This window comes from Pieris brassicae, chromosome 11, assembly GCF_905147105.1.
Source record: "Pieris brassicae chromosome 11, ilPieBrab1.1, whole genome shotgun sequence".
Lineage (NCBI taxonomy): Eukaryota > Metazoa > Arthropoda > Insecta > Lepidoptera > Pieridae > Pieris > Pieris brassicae.
Genome location: NC_059675.1, coordinates 11556913 through 11580437, shown reverse-complemented (window position 1 = coordinate 11580437; position 23525 = coordinate 11556913). Strand labels below are relative to the sequence as shown.

At 33.6% G+C, this 23525-nt stretch overlaps 3 protein-coding genes across 5 annotated transcripts in view; 2 read left to right on the top strand and 1 right to left on the bottom strand.

The window, feature by feature from the left end:
- The first annotated feature begins 181 nt into the window (after positions 1-181).
- On the top strand, positions 182-2595 carry LOC123716250 (transcription factor 15). Its single transcript, XM_045671897.1, has 4 exons — positions 182-454; positions 1386-1556; positions 1630-1762; positions 2358-2595. Exons 1-4 carry the CDS (start codon positions 214-216, stop codon positions 2473-2475), a joined length of 663 nt encoding a protein of 220 aa, XP_045527853.1. The 5' UTR covers positions 182-213; the 3' UTR covers positions 2476-2595.
- Positions 2596-2619: 24 nt separating this feature from the next.
- On the bottom strand, positions 2620-6326 carry LOC123716251. Its single transcript, XM_045671898.1, has 5 exons — positions 6124-6326; positions 4955-5088; positions 4672-4827; positions 3362-3437; positions 2620-2845 (listed from the first exon to the last, which is right to left on the bottom strand). Exons 1-5 carry the CDS (start codon positions 6269-6271, stop codon positions 2730-2732), a joined length of 630 nt encoding a protein of 209 aa, XP_045527854.1. The 5' UTR covers positions 6272-6326; the 3' UTR covers positions 2620-2729.
- Positions 6327-12299: 5973 nt separating this feature from the next.
- LOC123716169 (papilin) overlaps positions 12300-23525 on the top strand; it is a 63788-nt gene continuing 52562 nt past the window's right edge. For 2 of the 3 annotated variants that reach the window (XM_045671777.1, XM_045671776.1), the window contains exon 1: positions 12301-12458. In XM_045671777.1, coding sequence (XP_045527733.1) covers positions 12439-12458 — 20 coding nt within the window. In that variant the 5' untranslated portion in view covers positions 12301-12438. Of the gene's footprint in view, positions 12459-23525 lie in introns of all 3 variants that reach the window. The other variant, XM_045671778.1, reaches the window with a different exon arrangement.

Genomic DNA, 23525 nt, shown 5'->3' with positions numbered 1-23525 from the left:
CCAAAATCGCGGGTGGGCTACATTATTATAAAATGAAAACAAACACATAACACAATAGGAAAGGCACAAACGACACAAAATACTAAAAACCGAACAACACTTGTGTACACAATACAACTTTGATCGAATATACATAACAATAGAGGAGAAAAGTGTATGACACAGTTCTAATCAACTTCAAGTGACTGGTGGACGGTTTTAAGTGATCTCAGAATGTATAATTATGACGAGGCCCCGATACCCCTTAAAGCGAATTACACGTGCAAAGACAGTGAGGAAAAAACAGATGAAAGAGTTATCATAGAAATTGGCCGGCCTGACGAGAGGCAGGAGCAAACGTTCTCACATAAGAAATATGACAAGACGATACATCACCGATCATATCCTCTGGATAACTTTGGAGAGCCTCGGAGGATTACTTATTTTCGGGCACATGATAATGAATCACAGGATGGTATGAATTAAAAGTACTTACCTAATTTCTGATTCAACGTGCTACGCGAAGTTTTAGAAATTAAAACGCCTACTGATATTATTCAGGCAAAGTGAGGAATTATTTCATTATTGACTAACTGTGGCCCGGCCGGTCCCTTTAAATACCTTAATTCGCGTCTGTGTCAATTTTGCTATAACCAAAGATGAGATTAACATGTTATTTCATATAAATTACATTTGATTTGGGACTAATATAATGTGCACGTTTTTTGATAAAGATTAATAATAATGGATCAGTCTAAAGTTTGAATGGATTGCTAACTGAGGCTTTTAAACTATTGAACCGCTTTTAATATTTTTTATTCCTATATATGACTGAAATACCCCAAACCCTATTTGAAACTGCCCAAACTGCATATTTATTTCAAGGCAAAGAAAGTGAGGTTATATTTTCAGTGTATAGTAACAGTCTAACTACAATGGTAGCATATGCCAATCTTTATAATACGTGTCACTATATCCATTTGTAAAAGTAAATTATCACATTTTATGTGGCTGTAAAGACTTTTTGTGAAATTATTATACATACATTAGACAAACGTTTTATTTCTGATTCTGGACGTATAATAAATAATAAGTAGGGTTACTCGTTATATATTTCTGTGCTATATTGTCAAAACTATACAATTATACAAATAATCGATATGAGAAAACATATGAAGAACAAATTCAATATCTGTTACATTTTACATTGAAATCAAAAGGGCTCAAAAACATTTAAAAGTTTCCTTTTTCCAGTTTCTGAACTGGATAAATTTAACCTTTCTGAATACGACAGAAATATATTTCGTTGCGTCGAGAGAACTTATAAATAATGTAAATATACAAAATAGGACGTAAGTAATAAATAACAGTATTTCTTATTGCTTGTTGTGTAATTTTAAATATAGAACCGAGATATTTCGAGCACGACGATTACCAGGATATAAGACTTATTCAGGAGTCCAACAACTCTAGATCATCAGTAGAATTTTCTCAAGATTCACACGACCACGTAAAGTTTATGGATGAGCAGGATTCTACTATGGATTGGAAAGAGAGAGCCTTACAACTTGAAAAGGGTAATACAATATTCAGTATCTACTTGTACATAGTTTACTTTGGTTCTTATAATCAAGTAACTTATGCTTTTAGAATATAAGAAGACAGCTTGCGATAGAGAACGAACTCGAATGAGAGACATGAATCGCGCTTTTGACTTGCTGCGATCCAAACTACCTGTGTCAAAACCATCTAAGAAGAAATACTCGAAAATTGAAAGTTTACGGTAGTAGTTAACTAACACTATTCAATTTTATTTTAACACTTAAGTTTTGTGATATGTTGGTATCATTTACGACTAGTAATCACTGGCGTTACAACCTTTATAGGTTAGGGCCTCGGATTTATGCATCTGTTATGATCATTTGTCAATCTAATAAGCAAGTAGTTGATCAGCGTCCTGTGCACACGCCGTCTGCTTTTGGTCAAAGGCAAACCGATTTACTCGCGATGTTTTCCTTCACTGTTCGAGCGAATGTTTAATGCGCATATAAAAAGAAAGTCCATTGGTGCACAGCCGGAGATGTAATCTACGAGCTCAGGAATGAGAGTCGCACGCTGAAGCCAATAGGCCAAATCAAAGACTGCTCATTTACAATTAATTTCCTTTCCTTTATCAACCAAGAATTAAGATAAAAATCACGACTATAAAACTCATTCTAAGATACCTGCAAATTCTTTTTTTCTTCTTCGGTTTTTTGTAGTCGGTTGGTTGATTATATTTAACCAATGTTCATTCCTGTCAAGTATAATGTAATGTATCAACGCACTCGTCATTTATGATTCACGCACATAAAATCTTTTGCTTATCAATATTTCAGAATAGCAATTTCCTATATCCGACATTTGGAGTATATGCTTGCCGGTGGGTCTTCTGAAGAAAGTACAGTCTTCTACGAGGTGCATAGTCCAGATAGAAGAAAGTCGCCAAGATTCTAAAATTATTGTTTTCTTATAGATTGTAATATTTGCTCGTTTTCGCAATTCAAGTTGTATCAATGTATTCCTAATTATTTTGTTTACTTATCGAAATGAACTAAAAGGATTTATATTTTTTTAATACTTAATTAAAACGATATTTGCAATTTTATACACACTTTTATTAATTGCTTACATAATTACATCATAGTTCTGTTATAAAACGTTTTGACTTGGTACTTCACGAACATTTCATACGTTTAGCTGTTGTTATGTTATCCACTCTTTTTTCGTATTTGACGTTCTCGTGCTTCCTCGTCTTTCATTTTCTCAATCGCTTTGAGGTAATCCAAGTATGCACATTTAACTAGAAGTGGGACTTTAACAACTCCTGTAAGAAAAATATTATCGCCTTAAATTGCTTTATCGCGAAAATGTCTTTAATAACCATAGTAAAACTTAAGCGTATACATACAAAATCATTAAATTATGGTCGATTTGTGTATTAGATTTTTTTAATGCATATGTTTTTTTTCATAGTAATGTCTTTTGTTAACAACGAGAAACACTTTTTGAACGGATTGAAGCTATGTATTATTATAAACTTATTATTTTACATTTTTTCCCCTGACGGTCACGGTGACCACGCACACTGAAAAGCACGCGAAACGTGGGAAAAAAATTAAAATTATGTAAATAATTATAAGTTTTTAATAATAATAATATATAGCCTCAATCCGTTCGAAAAGTGTTTTTCTTAACATATGTTTTTAACAAATCTTTTAATCATTGTCGATTTTTTTACTATGCGTGACCTTTCGTGAGAACGTGTAGAACCATCCTATACGAGTTTCAGTTAGAAATAAAGTTTGGTTACTTCAGGAATCATAAACGAAACTGTATGTACCTGAGAAACAAGTAGTAACGATTGATTTGTATATTGCATATGCCGGGGCCAATAAGCTTTCCGTTGACTCTTTCCTCTAGAACAAAAAATATTTAGCATAATATTAGGTATATATATATATTATTTGTCATTTGTGTCTACTATGTATGGTAGGTAGGTTGAATCAAATCGTGTTATCACAATGCCTGAACATTGTCAATGATACGACCCAATTAAACCAGGCAGTTATCAACATCAAGGAAGTTGCTTCCTGCCCGCATCAAGGACAGGATTCTATTTACTAAGTAACTGATCTACTTAATTGAATCATCCTTTAACATTTTTATAGGTATTGGGAACGCCTTCTAAGAAGCGGTCAAGTAAAGAAATTCGACTCGAATAACTAAAAGTTTTAAACAATAATTATTATAAACAATATAAGATAACAATGCTATTAAATATTGATTATTGTCTTTTATTTCATTTGGGTATAACATTTAATACCAAATTACGCAGTTTCCGAAAATCGATGAGGACATAGCAAGGAAAGGAACAAAAGAAAAAGTAAAAAAGATAAAAAAATAAATGAATGAGTACGGAACGAACTGCGTATGCAGTCTACTCTCAGTTACTAGGAGATTATAATAATTGATAACAACAGCATGCGAATCGTACAAGTAAACCCCGCCCATGAAGTGTGATCTTGGCGAGTCGAGATCGAGACAGACATTCACCGATTAAATTCAATTCGCCGTCAACAGGCATTCAACGTGGTCGCTACGAATATTATCCACCCATACACGATACGATTAGCAAGTGTTATGTCATCTTAGGACGTTGAGTATTAGGATAACAGAACTCCTACAGAGCAAAAACAAAAGTGGCGAAATCTCTCATCGTTCGTTTAAAGTTGTGCAATGGAAAACAAACAATCCTTTCATTATTAGTGACTAGTTGTTTGTCTTGCCTGAAAAATTACTCGTATTTCATAATCTCACTTCGTGCAAAAAAAATTTTTTCGTTTTGATTAATTAATTAAAAACTTATTTACAAATTGTAATTACGTGTATTATATATGTTCATAACAAAAACTTTTTATTTACTTTATTTAGTAAGTAAATAAATAGTAGGTAAAAAAATTTATAGTCTTAACGTTTACTTTTTCGTTTCGTCACCGTGTAAATTCGATGTTGGCATTCGCTGAGAGTTACACGTTTGACGTACACGAATTTATGATGTAACCAAAACTACTAGGAGTATATGGTGGGTGAGGAGCATGTTCAATAAATGAAAGACAAGTTCAACTAAATAATAACTGTAAAAGGACTAACAATAACATTTCCACACATATCAAAGATGGGAGGACGTCTCGTGTTGATACTTCTTATGTATTCCTGCCAGCGACTAATGCACTCTGTTACGTCTTGTTGGTTACCCCATACTCCTTGCGTATACGTAAAATACACTGCCCCTACCAGGATACCAGCCTAGAAAAGAAGTTCAAATACTCCGTTAAGTCACTACTAATGATGATGAAATTCATAGGAGGTGGACATCGAATTACCTCCACCAATTCTATTCTTACTAAGCTAACATAAAGAACTCTTTACTTACTTTTAACGCATACATTAATTTTCCATGAGCATAAACAGGGCCAATTTTCGGTACTTGCACTTTCCCAGGACATGTTCTCGCTTCATATTCTTCCCTGGTGCAAACTTTTATACAGGTGGGATGCAGAGGAAGTTCTATGCGACAAGATTTTATTTAATTAATTAAACATATTTTGATTATTACAGAAAAAAACATTTACAATAAATAAAGATTATTTATTTTTTTAGAAAATCGTCGCTAAGAAAAAAAACGGGTCGTCTTTGTAAAAAGAGTCTGTCGTCATCCTTTCCTTAATAACAAAAGAAAAAAACAATATCTTTTTTTTTCATTGCGAGTTTTGAGATTGTGTAACAATTGTTACATGCTTTGTAATAGTTACCAGGGCAACAGAAACGAACAGAGCTAAATTCTGTACTATGTTTTACATTCTGTCGTACGAACTCATTGAAGGAGAGCATCGCATCTTAGTAAGGAGGATGCAGTCTGTGAACTAATATTTGCAACGCGATATAAAACTTACTGCAGAAAAGAAAGTTGTGTCTAAATTAAATAGGGAAAAATATGTTTTAGGATGTTATTTTCCGATACAATTTTTGTTGCCACCCAGTAAAAGGAACCATTTACATCTTTTTTTTAAATCAACTGTATATTCGTTATATATTATAACGATATTACAATTCTCGCTTTCCCGCTCGTCGTTCTTAAGCTGTCAAAGACAGGTTGAATAGCTTTTCTCTGTTAACATCTGAATAAGTAAAGTACTTGAAATAGGCAGTGTCCCAACCAAAATCAAAATTGATGGTCTACTCTGCGGTGACACTTACAATCTAAAGCTAGAATCACGACAATGACGTCATACCCTGACTAGCGCTAACAAAGTTTATTCTGACTGCTTAGCCTATAATGAGTTCTAGACCTTAGCCACGGGGGCCTTTTGAGGGGTGAGATTGGTCTTCACCGGGAGGACTTCACGGAGGGTTGCTTCACGACCGAAATATCTAATATAGCAGTAGCTAATCAACGGGAACAAATACTTGATCACTTCTGAAACCTTTCGGCCCAAAACTAATCTTATGGAAGGTGCGCTAATTATGGATAAAGGGCCTAACAAACAACGTACAAACTGCACGTAACTGATAATGCTGATAAAGCCAGGACACTTCACTAACCTGTCACGCGGGGACAATCGAATTTTTGAGTAGGGCTACATTTTTCATACACTTGCATGTTGGGCTTTGGTTGTTTTATGTGCTTAGCCAAATTTATTGTACGGCACGGCTCGCATCTCAGCCGACTTGGGTCAAGATTTTCACACATTTTAAATTTTCATAGATATAACTTTTAATTTTGAAAATTAATCTCCAAATGACAAATTTGCTGTCAAATCCTCTGCTTGAAGATATATTTTTTAATTTGAAAGAAATACGTGAAAGATGCAAAAAAGTTTATAAGTAATTCTGCACAATAATTATTTCATGTAGTTTACCTACAATCCTTGAAGTCTTGGCTGAGGATTGAGTTTTCTACTATGCAAGTAGGTGATCAGCTTTCTGTACAAAACAGTAGACACACACCGACGTTTTCTTTCTTTTCTCTATCAACTCCCTGCTATGGCGATTTCCTTACCATATTTTCCTTCAACGTACGAGTGATTGTTAGATGCGAACATAGACGGAAGTCCATTGGTGTACAACCGGGGATTGGACCTTTGCCCTCAGCCGTGAAAATCGTACGCTGAAGCCACTCGGCATATAGCTTACAGTAAAGAAATATTATTTTCTGTAAATTTTTACTCTCCTTATTCCGCTGACTCCGCAATGTCTGTCAGTCGCTTCAGTGGAACCTGGTCTTACAACTAACAACAATAATAAAAATCAATGGCCCTACAACCTTTTTTTAGGTCTGAGCCTCAGATTTCTGTATCTGTTTCATGATCATTTGTTAATGGAATAGGCAAGTAGGTGATCAGCCTTCCGTGCCTGACGCACGCCCTCGACTTTTTGGGTCTAAGGCAAGCCGGATTCCTCACGATGTTTTTATTCACCGTTCTAGCTAATGTTAAATGCGCACATAGAAAGAAAATCCATTGGTGCACCCCGGCTGTGCACCAATGTCCACATCGAACCTACGACCTCAGGGATGAGAGTCGCTCGCTGGAGCCACTAGGCCAACGCTGCTCAACTAATAATCATAACTTATATAGTCAGGACATGGGCACTCTTGGGCATGTTCATACATAGACTCCTAAGACCTCTTTATCTGCTAGAGATTTTTAGACCGCTACTATTGCCAGTACTAGAAGTGTTGCCGGATACTGGGAGCCTTCGTTGTACTTATTGTATGAATGTACTAGGGAGTTAGGTATTCTTGGGCTTGACTACTCAATCCAAATATATGGATTATTTTTTATTCGGGGCTTAGTGTAATATATCTTCGATATAATTCTTTTGTTGTTTTTCATGGCTTTGGAGTGGCTTATTTAACTATCTAAGCTTATCAAAGACAATATGATAATAGAAATGCATAAACTATGATTTATCGGCATACACAATAATATGCAATTAAATCACGAGCAGTGTGTCGAAGCGAACTCCAAACGTTATGAGGTTTATAGCCACATTATAGTATATCAATTCTCATTTTAGTTTTAAGTCTCTGGTACATAACTGAAACCCATAAATAGAAAATAATAAGTTATAATAATTATTACAGAAGCCTGATGTCTGATTGTATGAGTATCATTCGAGTAACGAACGGAAGAGTGGTAGAGATATCAACTCCCACGCGTCGCGTCCGTCACATTGCGCAAAAGTTCGCTTCTAGCCTAGATATATCCTGTTATTGCGAAATTTAAAAAAAAAAATATTTTTAAGTTGCTGAAATAATGTTTTACGGGTCAAGCTAAAATAAAAAAATCTACGTTCTTTTACTTTGACTAATATGAGTACTATTATTATAAATACGTGTATTCATCATAGCCCATAATGACTGCTTACTCTCGCCACTACTTTTCCTGGTTGCTCTCGACGGGATTATGCATCGCACACATCAGAACAAGCGCCGCGGGTGTGGTATTGACAATACAGCGGGGATTGACCAACGTCTTGGAAGATTTGGAATATACCGATGACCAATGTCTGCTGAGTCACATGTACCGCGACATGGAATCTAAGTTAGACGACCTGAGGGCCTACCATGAGCTCTTATTGCGAGCCTATTGACAACCTAAAACTGAGATGCTTATTCGTACCATGACAGCGAAAAAACGAGACAGTTTAGGTTTCCACGTGTCCTTAGCCGTAATCAGATTTCGTTTGTTCAATTCGTATGAAGATTCTTACCATGACCGCTCGGCTGAACTGAAATGTGACAGTTGCGCCTTCCAACTATGACAGAATAAGTCATTCTAAAAAAGTTTCTTTTTGTTCAACTTTTTTGTGTCGAACGTATCCAAATAATAATTTAGAACATATTAAATTCTATATTTTGATAAAACTTTAAAATAATAGATGTACCTATTATCTTATTTAGGCAAATACAAAAATTTTATATGTTGGGTATTTTGAGTTTAGGAAGTGTAATTATAAATAAATTATTAAAATATCGACGGAGATGAGGAACAGGACGGCAATTCCCCTTTATCGACTTAGTAGATGTCGCGTTTAGAATTGGATATAGATCAACGACTTTGATTCTTGGAAGATTCAGTGTAACTACAAATAATTGCACAAACTATGTTCAATAATATTTATTAAATTAATTAGGCCGGTTTTCAAAACCAGCTCCCGCCCGCGTTGGTCTCGTGTATTTTACCAAATCCTCTTCCAATTCCTTCAAAAAATGCAATCCTCTTGCAATTTAAAAAAAAAAATATTCATATAGTCTCTCAATTCAGCGAGTTTGGTTAGCCAGGTTAAGCTGTAAAGAAAATATAATTATTTACATTATATGAATTAGTTAACGTATCAACTAATTTCATACAATTTGAAGGAATTCATTTTTATTATCGTTTACTTGTAATATCTTTTGCGAAAGGATAGGGATTTTAGGAATTCAGGGTATCAGAAATACCTTCCATATAGGTATTTATTTTTTAGAAAAGAACTACAACGTTGTGAACAATACTTATCATATTTATAAGTTAAACAATTTGTAAAACTGAAATTTTGTAAACACCAAGATATTTAATGCTCCTATCAAAATTTGACGGAAACGTTTAAAAATAATGAGTGTCAAATGTCAAAGCACCAGTAAACTTTGCGTTTTAAATATATCGAGATAATAGTTTTAAATAAATAAATATATATAAAGACATAATAGCTTATTGTTATCGATGAATTATTTAAAATAAGATAATATGTTATTTATTTTTATAGAAACATCTTTCGAAGCAAGTTTGACAGTTAAGTTTCAAAACTTACATAGAAACCTCAAAAAAAGTATCGTTCTTTGATTTGTTCTTGCGATGCAAATACGTTTCAGCGTATAGGAGGTCATGGTACTGACCTGGTATTGGTATTGACTTTAGGTACCTAACCTCAACTGCATCGCAACTGGATTGTTTTAAGAAAGTTCATGGTCCCTGGAACGCTTAAAATCACACGGGAAACGAAAGCAATGCGTGTTGGAGTTTATAATCGCACCCCACGCTGGTAAAATTTGTTTACCTCAGAAAAATAGTGTCTGAAACTGGAGGTACAGAAGAGGACATCACTTCACGCATTGCCAAGCAACCTTTGCACAAATTTGGCCTGTATAGCAGTCACGGATGTTGACGCGTCGAATCAAGGTTAAAATATTTGGATCCAACGTCAAATCTGTGCTGCTCTAAGGGTGTGAAATGTGGAAGATCAACAAAGACATCTCGCACCGACTCCCAATCTTCATTAACCGCTGTCTTCTCCGTATTCTGGGCATCTACTGACCTGAAAACATCTCTAACCAGCAACTTTGAGAGCGCTGCCGAGAAAACCCGATCAGCCAGCAGATCAAGCGACGAATATGGAATTTAATAGGCTCTACACTCCGAAGTGATCCCAATCATATTCCCAAGCAGGTGCTTGATTGGAATTCCCAAACAAACCTGGCGCTGAACAGTTGCAGACGAGGCAAAGAGAGCCAGAAAGACTTGGAGCGAGGTGAAACACGAGGCTCAAGAACGCGATGAAGAGTCACTGTGGACGCCCTCTGCCCCATCTAGGGGTTATAGGACCTTAAGGCAAGTAAGTCATACCGTAAATTAAAGAGCAGTGGTGCCCTAGCGGCTTGAACGCGTGACTTTATCCCTGAGGTCGTAGTTTCGACCTCCGGCTGTGCACCAATAGACTTTCTGTCTATGTCGCATATAACATTCGCTCGAACAGTGATGGAAGTCATCGTAAGGAAACCAGCTTGCCTTAGACCCAAAAGCCTATAAGATTAACACTTCAGAAATCTGAGGCCGAGACCTAAAAAGGTTTGTAGCGCCATTAATTTATAATTTTAAAACTATCTTTATAGTAAGTAATAAAACCAAATTCAACTATGAATCTTGTTATTAAAATACATACGATTTAGCATATCTTAGGAATTTACCGTTCCTATCTGGTCTAGAATTCTAGATAGCAATCTCCATTGTAAAGAGGACCTTTGACCCAAATTGAAAGTATAGAAAGTCCTATATGAGACAGCTATAAGTACCTAACGTTACTTGTTAAGTCAATAAATTCTGAGCGAAAAAAATATGTGCGTCTCGGGACGCCCGACAGAAGCGATAACCTAAACTATTTAATCCTATAACGTGCCGAGGATAATCTTCTGCTTTAAATTTTCAAAAACGGTGATAGTTTGAGATTATATGCTCACTGGGATACCGTTTGTTAGAAATACGGCTAACGCTGTGGGTTAGAGTGAGAGAGGAGGAGCTTGCCTACCTCTGCCGAATGCGTTACGTAACGAAACAGTTTACCCTCCCATAACAAATTATAACTGTAAAATGTATTTTTCCCAAAAAAATTGAATCAAAATGAGAGTATCGGATGAAACGGTGTGGGCAAACAGGCAAGAGGCTATCTTAGTGTTAAGTGATTTCGCAATCTCTTGGGCTTGGCCGGCATTTCCCATTCCCAATGCCAGAGGGCCCGCGAGTGCTTTGCCGGCCTTGAGTTATTCAGATTCCCATTTCCTATTAGAGCTTTAAAGAATCGAAAATAATGAAGGTAGGCTCACCTGGATGAAAAAGAAATTCATTCTTAAAGAGGAAACATTGCTATACATTTATAACATTTGAAAAAAATCCAATTTGAACCTATGCCAGCTTCATTCATTCAAACACTTCCTTTATAAAAATATTAAAAAGGTTAATGAAACATCATATCGCAACGTAACCTGTTTCCGCTTTGATAACTAAATTATTTTTTGCACACTGGGAATTTAAAATCGACATTTCCTGTGGTAATCCCTATAAGGGTAAAGCCGAGACTTCGATCAAGCATGAGCAAATTACAGTACTTCTCCTGCGTGATCTATATTATTGGGTGATGTGATTTCATTTGACAATCAAATAGCTTAGCTGTCACAAAATTTATCATATATACTCAAGAAAAGAGCTTACCAAATCTTATAAATCTTCAGGAATAACTTAAAATCAGGTGTCTGAAGTCAAAACTCTTTTACGTGGAGTCTCAGTCTAAATCTAGTCCAATTTAACCCCAATCAGACACAAGTCTACGCGATTTCCGCTAAAAAAAACTCTGAAAAAAATTATATGTAAAATTAAGTATGAGTAGTGAATAAATGTACAATTCCGAAATTATAATTCTCCTTTTAATGAGGTTTGAATTTATTAATAATAACTTAACGTTTCTGCTGCTTTAAGATACCAAAAACTTATTGCACTGCACTATTGGATTGCCTTATGCGTTAAGGCAATCTTATAGTGGACTGGACTGGACTACACTGGCAAATCCATTTGCAAGTCAGGCGTATTTGACTTCAAGTTAAGTCGTGAATTGTAGTTATTAATTATAGAATTATTTAATCAATAACTATTTTATAATAAATACAATTTCTAATCTAGATGTTAAAAAAATAGTATAACCTAGTATTTACTAAATTAAAATGCTAAATACAGCTAAATGATTATTAGAAATAATAATGTTATATAATAAATAAGTAAGTAATCGCTAAACGAATAATATTCAAAATAAAACATCGCCAAGTCATGTTAATTATATGGTGTGAACGTGAGTCATGATAAAAAGCTGTAAGCTTTAACTGAACTCGAAAAAGCTCTTACGCGCCTAGCTTTTGAGCGTCCATTGATGTTTTCATGAATGTACGGTGGGGGTGGCATTACACGATCCTCCTGCGCCAGAGTCTAACTGACAGTACTCTAGATCGGTGCGCGTGCGCAGTGCGGTTCTCGCTTCAGCGGGAAATTTAAATACTTTGTGCCTGAACTGTGTTGTGTTAGAGGAATTATTTAGCTTCGGGCATGCTGTAACATGGGAAAAGTTAATTTAAGGTAACAATAACTTTGTTAGCTACGAAATAGTTTATTAATCAAAATAATATTAACAATTTTTTTTTAAATATTTTAATTCTTAAAATTGTGTTAATTATTAAGTATGGTATCTTATATATTTAAATAAAGTTCAAATATCTTAAAGAGATGTAACAAATAATTATAATTGTACGGCTCAATTACAATTTAAATATACACTGTGTTGCCATTTTTTTCAAACATTTTGACTTATTGTCTGTGAATACTTCCTTACCTAATTCTTAGTCGATTTATTAATATAATTTCGTTTTTATATTCAAATTAAATATACGAATACAATGTTTTATGTTATTAATACATAGTAATTTTTTTAAATGTATGAACTAATATTACAAAAAATCTTTACAACAAATCTTAGATGGTCACGCACTCGATTTATTCCCGTCGTATCTAGATTCGAATAATAAAAATATTTTTATTATAAAGAAAAGAAGCGAAGCAGACGCCAAAGGTTGGTCGTCTAGAAGAGTTTTCTAATTCCTATAATAAATATTTTCCTATAATAAATATATCATACAAAATTTTCTTAGTAAAGTATCATACTAATTGATTGGCAAATGTATTTCCATTATTCGTAACCTAATTATTCGTAAAATTTAAAATAAATGTATAAAATTTGGTCCCTGTGGGCCAGTGTAGTGTGCCTGTAATCAGTTTCCTCGCTGTATTGCGATACTTATTCGTTGAGCGAGGAAAGCATCAGATTGATTGATAATTTAATTCGCGGTTACACGTGCTTGGTTTTTTTACAAAAATAACTTTTCCTTTTATCCGGTAGACTCTTAACAGAGGGGTCGTGATCGCTATGTAGTAGTGGTATTTAGAAGGGGCAGATTTGATGCGCTTCACGACGTTTCGCCATTGTTGCCTATTAGAGGTCATCCAGATACACTCATTGAGAGAACCTATGGCAGATCTGGTCAGTCCAATGCGTAGGTGAACCTCCGCGCGGTCTGAACACCACGCCAAAAATAACGCTTATGCCTAAATATTGAATACTAAATAGTGATTGAAATTAATAAGATCGATATAGTTTTTTATATAAAAACTGCATTAGTAAAATTACAGACAAGTTCAAAATATTGTTTTGCCTACGGACGTCATACTTAACTTTGAGCATTTAAGAATGTACATAACTAACTTTGCTTCATACATATGAAATTGAATCTTTTGTTTCAACTATACTAACAAATTCCAAGGCTCATGTTACGTCTACAGGCCTAAGAGGTATAAAAAAACGTAAATTCGATCGCATGTCATGTCAGTCGGCGAATGTGGCGCGAAGGGTCCGAATACAAACAGGATCCATGAAAAAATAAGGCCAAATTTAACTTAACTATTGTTCCTTTATGCCGTTCTCGAAGATTCTTTGCCACTCATGCATAAATTCATTGCCCATTTGTGACAAAACCCGCATTAATGGGTAGATTAGATAAAGGTATTTTCACGAAATTCGAGTAGTTTTTGGAAAAGGTAGCGCCGTTTAGTGTGGCTTACAAAAAATAACATTATGTACGTATGTCAAATAAAATCCTTTTTTATGTTAAAGTAATCAATTCTGTATTATACAACACAGTTATTAAAAGTTTTATTCTGTTGGGTGACTCGGTATTTCGGGTTAAATTGTTTAATTGCCTACTTTTGTTTATACGTACATTGTACTGAGTAGAAACATGTTAAAAATAGATTTATGCTGGCATTAATTAGCGGACCATATTATTTCTATCTAGAACTACGCCATTTGAATTTGACGGAATTAGGGCATCAGGCCCATCAAACAATGGTTTTACAATAGCTCTTTACAGTCATTGCATAACCTAGGCTGAAATGGTCGTTGGCAAATTTAAACGGAGTACAAATGAACTATCCAATGGTAATTGGTCTTTAGTGTAGTGAATGCCGTGGGATTTAAAACAATGAGGTGACAAATGACCATAAGAGCTTTAATTAACAAATGTCTTAGGGTTTAAATATAAATGCGTTTACGCCTATAATAATCAATCCAGTCTAGGGAATAGAGAGTGCTTAACTTTTATGCTACCCTGGTACTTATAGGTATGAAGTTAGACTTCAGTCTAGGTCTTAAAATGTCTGTGTCTGGCTGGATGTATGGTAGCTACTAGGGGCACACAGTTACGTTTCAACATAATATTAATTATATAATAAATACGGTTTAGCTTTTTTAGCTACATGCATTTATCTGCCCAAAAAACAATACAAATAAATGCCGTATATAATATATAATAATTAAATCATAATAGCGATCTTACGTAACGTACGTAAGTAGTAGTACACACAAAAAATTGATGTAAAATAATTTATAAATCTTACTCTCATCTTATTTATAAAGCATATATTTTATTAAATTTCTGAACATTTAATGAAATAGGTAGGTACGTCCTAATTCATTTCGGTGAAACGTAAAATGCAGTTGAAAGCTTGATCACAGTTTTCCGGCACACTTCCAAGTAAGTGTTAATGGTATGATTGATTTGTCGTATAAACTATAATAATAGTTACAACTCAATCAAGCACAATTTCCTCTTTCAGTTTAATTATTTTATTATTAGATCTATTAATAATTACCGATGTTTTATTTCTGATTAACAATTAAAATTTCACTTTTAATTTGCTTTTATACATTCAAATTTTTACTTATTGTATTTTTAACAAAAAAATATAAGATAAAATTAAGAAAAGAATCATTCCTATTCGAGAATATTTCTTCTTTCCAATAAAGATCACACGAAACAATTATTTTTTCGCTGGAACTCAAACCCACATCTCTGTTTAGCCAATATGTCTTGACTAAGATATGGATTTTCTGAAACTGCTAAAAACTATTTTAGTTTCTTAAAAAAAATCCCAGCATTTTATATATTCAAAACACTTGTCGACGTGTAAAGAACAGATGAAGGTAGAATAAATAGGGAAACTTAAATCAGCCAAGGTTATTTTTCACAGTACACGGTGTGTGGTAATGCGTAGGTGTGATAACCATTTACGTTCCAGAGGGAACGAATTCTTTATGGTTAAACGGCTCAAGCATGGTCAATTCACCACCTCGGTTTTTCATTGTAAAATATACAGTTATTTATATTTTATATCGCCACGAGCGCCACGTAGTAATTACGGTTGGTGTTGAACATTAACTCCAATTCTTGATTTAAGATATTTTATTCGTTTGCAGCCGGTAACGGCAGACCTGTTAAAATTATCAATGAAAAGGACTAAAGATTTTCTTATGTCGGACAATTTATTTAAAAAGCGCTTTAATTTCTTTTTGTAAAAAACAAAAGTATTAATTAGTTCGTTTCATTTTTTTTTTATTTTAAAATAAAAATTCTGTGCTCTTACCAAATTTTTTTGCCCCTTGGCTTTTCAATCTTATTGGAGGTTTACAGAATTAAAAATCGACTTAGTTTATCTCCGGATTTATTGTATTCTGCCTGCTTGGGAACAAGAAAGTACATAGATGAATCCTTGATTGACACCATCGAATCCTGTGACAAGAAACTGGTTTCCAAAACACGTTGGCATTAACTTGGATATTTCTTTTGTCTTTCGGTACGTTTCATCGTCACGAATCCTTTAAAGTTATATAGGCAGTTTTTGTCTGAACCAAAAGATGTTGCCAGTTTTCCGTGTTTTTCACATTTAAATTATAAACTTTACATCACAGGAAAATAAATCATTTATGCTTCTCTTTATTAAACATTGTGTAAGGCATCCACGGGTCAGGTTCGAGGCTCGAACTATGACCGTGTGTCAAAATTAGTTTTGACATAAGAGACTTACCTAGCTGAGTCTCGACTTTAAAGTTTGTCCTTATTTCAGCGCGAATGAAACCGAAAACATGGCTATAGATTTCGTTTATCCAGTTACGGTGTCATTATTACTGATAAGAACATCAATCTTAGTTCAACTAGCTTGGAATAAGGCGCACATGTAATATCAAAATCAGCGTTCTGGATGAGAACCTATTAAACGTTCAGGTACTTCGTATTTATGAGGTCTTTTGCATAATGGGGGCATAAAATTTTTTCCGAACAATTTCAGTTTGATTTATTGATTCTGATGTCTATTTTGGTAAACATTTTGGTGTTAATGTTGGAGCAATGTGCTCTACGAGTTAACACGGATACAATCGTATCCGGGTAATACAACTTGCTATGTCTGGAATGACGCATATTTAACCTAACATAACTGCGATATTATGTTCGTAAACTGCAAACACCTTTACAGGAAGAAAAAGATTAAAAAATATTCGCTATGTTTTTATTTTTATTATACTTGCAAGACATCAGTTTTTACTATATATTAAGAAAATTTGGTGGTTAAAAGGCCCGTACTTCCAAAAATATCTTCGATTGTTTATTTAAAAACTATCAGTAGAAAATTAGTATTTTGTCCCTTCATCATGTAACTACTGGAGGTCGAAATACGCATTGTGTATGTCATTTAATTTAATCGTTTTAAACAATAATTTCTATTCCACAAAAATCCCGTTATCTGTCACAGAAGATGATATTATGATGTCTACAGCGACGACGTGGGAACTGCAAGCGCAGCCGGGATACATGTGTGAGCCACGTGACTAGCGGTCTTTATGCACTTTAACTAAATTACTATAAATAGTACGTAAAATACATACATTTCCTTTTTGTATAAAACTTCGTGTAAATAACAGAATCCTGATTTTATGTATAATTTTATTTACATCAAAAGCTCAATTCAAAGCTTAAAATAGTCAATAGTACAATATGCGTTAAATCACCCGCAGAGCAGCGTAACGCGTTTTACAACCCATTGATGCCTTCCTGGCTGCTTCTTTCCTGAGATCCAATATGCGAACATGTGCGCACAGCTTCTTACATTTATGAGGCCTTGGTATTGCATTGCTTACTAATAAGTTGCAATAATTATTATAAGGAATGTTAATGGCAGAAATAAATAAAATTTTAAAAGTAAGACAGATTTCATTTTAAATCTATCTTAATATGTTTTTGTATAATATATTTATATTTTTATACATAATATAATTCTATTGTACGTGTGTATATCACTGAGCTCCTCTTAAACTAGGTTAGGCCCATTCGTATGATTTTTTTGTATGCGTAAGTTTAGTTTCACAAATCAGCCCGGGAGATGGCGTTGCATTCGGTGCTTTCATACTTTGTTTTAATATCTTATTCGTTTGAAATATACTAGTATATATGTATATAAATATATATGTATATAAAATGAATTGCTGTTCGTTTGTCGGCTAAACCGATTTGCAATTTTGAACTAGAAATATCTGCGGAAGGTCAGGGAAGGTTTAAACGGTGAGAAACATTGAACATATAATTAATAAATATATTTTGAAGTTTGAATTTAAGACGTGTGTACAACAACAACGTCTGTCGGGTCCTTTACTATTCATATATATTTTTCTACAGGTAAGTAGACACACTAAAACCAACCCGAAAAATTAGTTTTGTTGTACATCGTACACAGGCTCCGACCAAACTCTTTTGCATGGTTAAAGATTATTTAAGATAATTAAAACTTTCATAAGAAAATGTATGGATATCTTACAAAAAGGAATTTTTCACTATGAACAGTTCCTTATTTTAATTTTAATACCCAATGTATCTATTATTACATAGGTATTCAACTATTTTAGTCCTCAGATATCTATATAAACTAATAAATTTCAAACCCCTCAGCTATTACAGGCGCGTATTTCTTTCACCCGCTAATCTCTAATGATACCTTCTAAGGCCGAACTAGAAATTGTAAGAGTGATTTATTTCGACAAAAATCGACTCTATTTTCTACTACAAAGTAAAGGTTTATTTACGTTTCTGGTTTGGAGAGGCCCTCCGAGTATAATAGGCATTAATTAGTGGTCTTTGCTATAAGATTTATTTTGATAAAGCACTTGCTTAACCTTTATTTATAACGCGTCATTATTTTCCGTAACAATGATATTCTCTACCTATTCTTCAGCTGGCTTTGATATCAGGGTTTCCACTTCCACTTCACATTAATACGTAATTTCTGTGTACTAAAGTGAAGTCCGTTATACATACTCTTTACTTATGTTTGTATATCGGAAATATTGATATATTCTCGGAGGATCAAATCGGAATAACAATTTTCATGAATTGAATACACTATAGTGCTTAACATATTTTTCAATAAAAGTACATTTTTATATTTTATACCCATCTCATATGCAGAAATATTATCCAAAGTTCATGGGAACTGAAATAGCTGAAATGTCTGTATAGGAATAAAATCGAACATTGTTACAGAGACCTAGTAGAAGCGTCATGTCTATCATGATATTAAAGTGTAAAGTGTTTTTTACTTTATTTCGCTAACGTAAGTGATCTTCATTATCTTAAAGTACTAGTCGTTAAGTGTAATTTACGTTCTCGTGGAACATTTTATAACTGATACAGGTATAGAAATAATGTAAACTTTATTACACCCTTGAACTTTGCGATCAAAGTTTCAAAAAACAATAACTACATACCGTAGTTGGAGTAGTGTGGCGACCAGGCACTTACTTGGCTTTACATTTGGCGGGAACTCGGGACAGCTGTAGCACTAGGTTTTATAAAATGAAGGTGTTTCCTACTCATGTACTCTTGGTAGAATAATAAGCTAGTGATACCTTGTCCATACTAAAATTGTTAATAAAGCCACAAATTAAATAAATAAATGTTAATTTAATTAATGAGAGGAAGGAGTCTCTGTGTCACTTGGACACAAAACATCGTAATAAATGAATGAATATTTTCTACTTATTACGCGTATTTTACGAGTCATTTTTCCAAATATTTTTCGTTGTGTGTATATAATAAATAATAATTTCTCTCCCATGGTAGTTGCGTTTAATTATAAAGAATAAATAAAAATCATTCTAAATGAAAGTATTCTTATTTAATGAATATTATGCAAAGCTACTTCATAGAGACTTGTTCCCTTTTCCGGAATAAAAAACTAAGTACTTTTTTAAATTTTTTCTCAGAGTTCAAGGAATTACATTAAAAAAAATACTCGAATTGTTCCAGCTGTCTTTGTGTTTTGAGCTTAGCCTACATATTTTAACATTAATTTTTATGTATGTATAGAGATTGTATTTTTATCTATTTTGTAAGCACTGTAATGTCAGTTATCGCAAATTTAAAAAAATCTGTGTTTATTGTCATACTTTTGCATTATTCATAAAGTTAACTTTCTAGTATTTTCCGTATTAGTGACGAAAAACAATTTGAGTGAGTAGGTATAGAGTCAGTACGGAAGTTTTAAAGTTTATGAGTGAAGCTGTGAAGCACCCATTGTATTTGCTTGTAATATTATGTCAGATGAAACTTGCTACTTTGCCTATGGCTTTCTAATAATATCTCCTTCGCTTCTTAGACTTAAAAAATGAGGACTATAATTTAATTTAAGGATATAAATATACTACTATAAAAGTAACATATTCTCTGTTTTTTTTAATATAAGCCATACTTTTTTATTTGTTTCATATGACTAAATAAAATACAACTGATGAGAATGATCCCCTCGATTCCAAAATATATCGAAAAGTTTTGACGTGCTAGCATACTGAAACGATATCGTACAATGAGTCAAAGATCTTGTCTCGTGTCATTTATAAACAACTATAAATTGCCTACTGACCGATATAGGGTGGTTGAAGGGTAACCGCACAAACCAGTATCAACCCTGAGTAAGCTATCGTTTTCTCTCTTTGTCTTTCCTACTCGTGCTTTTGCCATGACCTTGATAAAGTTCATACGAAACATCTACGTATTTCTCTCGCCCTGGTACTTGCCGGGCGTTGAAACACCGCACGTCCTCACCTTCACTCACATGCGCAGTGTGCGCACCTATTCATTCTATTATTTTATTTATCTATCTGTCTGTACACAACATATACACTGACATATTATGTCAAACAAAAACAAGTCTCATTTAACTAGCAATTATAAGTAATATATTCTTTTATGTGACCAAATTAGATTAGAAATATAATTAGTACTACTATATATATATGTTGTTTACTAATCTATGTACAATCGTAATTATATCTCCTACTGTCCACATTTATTCACTGTACCCTACAAAGTAATATACTATACTATAAATAATTAGAAAGAAAATTAAAACAAATTTAAAAAGCTTGTTTGTAAATAATGTTCATAAAATTTTAGGACAATATACAAATTAATAAAATGTTATGTTAAAAACTCCGTTGTGATATAGAATCCCGTTCTTGTGGTCATATGCAAATTCCAGAGTAACCAGAAACATCCTATATCTAATTATGTTAAATAACAGTAATATCAAACCACATTAAAGGTTTCTAGCCTGTTCATGTCGGATTTTGTTACATTTTCAAGGGACATTTTTTATATTTATAACGTAAACAGTACGTATGAATGCCGGCTTTTACACGTTGCGTGCGGCGACAATTTTATTTTGCGTCATCTCTAGCATATTTATTATCTCCTAGTACGGACAGTTGACATTTTCTGCTAACTATTTGGTCTAAATCTGTTTTTTTTTCTCTCCTTTTTCATTTAATTAATAAAGGAACATTAATTTATTTAAAGACTACTTTTTGGTCATTTGCACATACATGAGTTCGATACCAAAGACATATTATTTTTAGTGTAAGTTTTTTTTTATAATTTAACAAACATCCATTGCAATTATTTCACCGCCAACAATAAAACGCTAAATCGACACACACGGTGATACGATGCGATTATGATACTTTGTATATGGAATACTTGTCCAAAACAAGTCGTCCCATTGTTCTGTGTATGTATTTCCGTTGTTTAACAAAAATGACACTTAAAATGTATGTAAAATACCGACGGCACAGCAATTTTTTTTCGTTTGAAAGCATTGCGTAGAAAATAGAACTTCGCGTACTTATGAAACGAGGTTAGTTTACAAAGGAAGGGATTCACATAAAAAACTTCATTTGTTTCTTTTAGTTTATCGTTTACTACATAACTAGAACATGACCGAATATTTGAATTTTATGTGCATCTGTCAAAACACATGGGCCAAAAACGGATGGATTGCGCAAAGGGTTACTGGACTCACCTAAATACCGCTCTAAAAGGTTTAATTGTTTCCGAACACACGGAGTGCGTAGGTTCTTTAAAATTAGCAAGGTAATAGTCATAATTAAAGGGAAAATAAAATTATTTCTTTCTTGTATAGCAAGCATCTGGCACGATATGAGGTCATTTAACCCGCTATGAAGATGATGCATTTTCTTTCATGGACGGTTAATGTGCAAAACTACACAAAACGTTTTGAGCACACTCCGGTATTCTTACGAGTCTTACTTAGCCATCCTAGTTTATTTTATGGAGGGACTTTTTCAGTTAGGTAGTAGTAACGTAGCGCGCGGAAAGTTTGCCAGTTGGGAGCGGCCATTGTGTCCAATATTTATATAAACACCAGTACCAGGAGATAATAACATTCAGGGAGTTCATTTAAGCTCATCGAAAGCTTTTCGATAATTTTCATATTTTTGGAAGGGCTGTGATTTGTTGTCACTTTAACATTAGAAACAAGTTTTGCTCGTCCAATTTATTTTTCTGACTGAAAGCTTGGTAACAGTAATTTATTTTATAGGTGCGTTTATATAGTGTAGTAGGTCTTGATTAAGTACAAATGCAATAAACAGATCAGATTTTATATTGTTTTTGAACAGCGAGCACTATACTACACATAATGTTATTAACTTTAATAAAAATTCATGTTCCTCCTGGTACCTCATTTTCAACTCCATAAATATTTCATCAGAATATACGGAAGAATAATGTTTATCTTATTAATTTGTACAGGAATAAAAATAGACACAAATAAGTGGTCATGTGATGTTCGAATGAGAATTAATATCTTTCTAGAGAGGTTAATGTGTACTTTACTTTCTATGAACATGACGATACGATGCTACGGATACATTTCCACTCTTTTTGATATCAAAGTAGTGATTTATAAGGTTGGATAAATTATTAATAGTAATAGTTTAGATGGATATAGTGATTTAAAGTTAGGGAGCGGTCAAGTATTACGTAACGAATTTCGGGGGGGGGTGTCCTCTTGTAAGTTCATGACATGGTAAGTTTTAGGTATAAAGAGTCACTGGGGGGGGTCACGAAACGTTTTACTATTGGATACAGAAAACGTTACGGCGCGTTTAATGGGGGGGGGGGGGGCGTTTTCCAAGAATTTGCTATTAGTTTAAAACAATCACATTGGAATTTCGATTGAACTAGATTAAAAAACACTTCTTATGTGAATTCGTCTTATAATACCGGCATTAAAACGTAATTATTAATAAGTTTAATTAGAAGAGGATATTTTTGTTTGTTAAAGTAGTGGAAAGGATTATTGCGAAATCTAGATGTTTCATTAATTAGTGGAATTTGATTGTCGTAACGAATAATTAGGACGCGGTAGCGCGAGTTTCAGATCATGTATATATTTCTTTAAAATCCAATCATCTATTGTAACTCGCTGGTAAAAAATTATAATTATATAATTTTACTCGTACAGATCGCTTCACGGACGGTATTAATTACACTAACACAAAAATACATAGAATTAATGAAATCATTATCACTAAGTAAGAATTTTTAGGCAATAAATTAAGTTACGCCTTTTCGTCAGTGAAACTACTTCAGATTACTTATGTCCATAAAGTATTGTGACAATAAGCGGCACATTATTATCAAGACCACCAACTTTGCTACTTATGCTTATTAGCTCAATTTCAACATAAACACTTGGAAAACATAGAATATGTAATTCATTTACGTGTGTGCAATTTTAATATAAAGTAATGGGATATAAAAAGGATGTGCTTATTAGAGTAATGTTTTAGCAGACGATTAGTTGTTAAAATTCAATTTTCTTAATCAAATAAATGGTTTTTGAGGTAAAATTTATTTGTGGTTTGCATTAGACGCAATTGTTTTTGAGTGAATTACAATTGGTTGT

Bases quoted from the DNA above. Each gene is read 5' to 3' on its own strand.
- LOC123716251 (XM_045671898.1), bottom strand. From the start codon at position 6,271: ATGTGTGAAAATCTTGACCCAAGTCGGCTGAGATGCGAGCCGTGCCGT. The intron at 5,089-6,123 runs GTTAGTGAAGTG...CTTGTCGCATAG, and splicing joins CGATTGTCCCCGCGTGACAG to AACTTCCTCTGCATCCCACC. The intron at 3,438-4,671 runs GTTAGTCCTTTT...TTTTTGTTCTAG, and splicing joins ATATGTGTGGAAATGTTATT to AGGAAAGAGTCAACGGAAAG.
- LOC123716250 (XM_045671897.1), top strand. From the start codon at position 214: ATGTATAATTATGACGAGGCCCCGATACCCCTTAAAGCGAATTACACG. The intron at 1,557-1,629 runs GTAATACAATAT...TTATGCTTTTAG, and splicing joins AGCCTTACAACTTGAAAAGG to AATATAAGAAGACAGCTTGC. The intron at 1,763-2,357 runs GTAGTAGTTAAC...TCAATATTTCAG, and splicing joins TCGAAAATTGAAAGTTTACG to AATAGCAATTTCCTATATCC.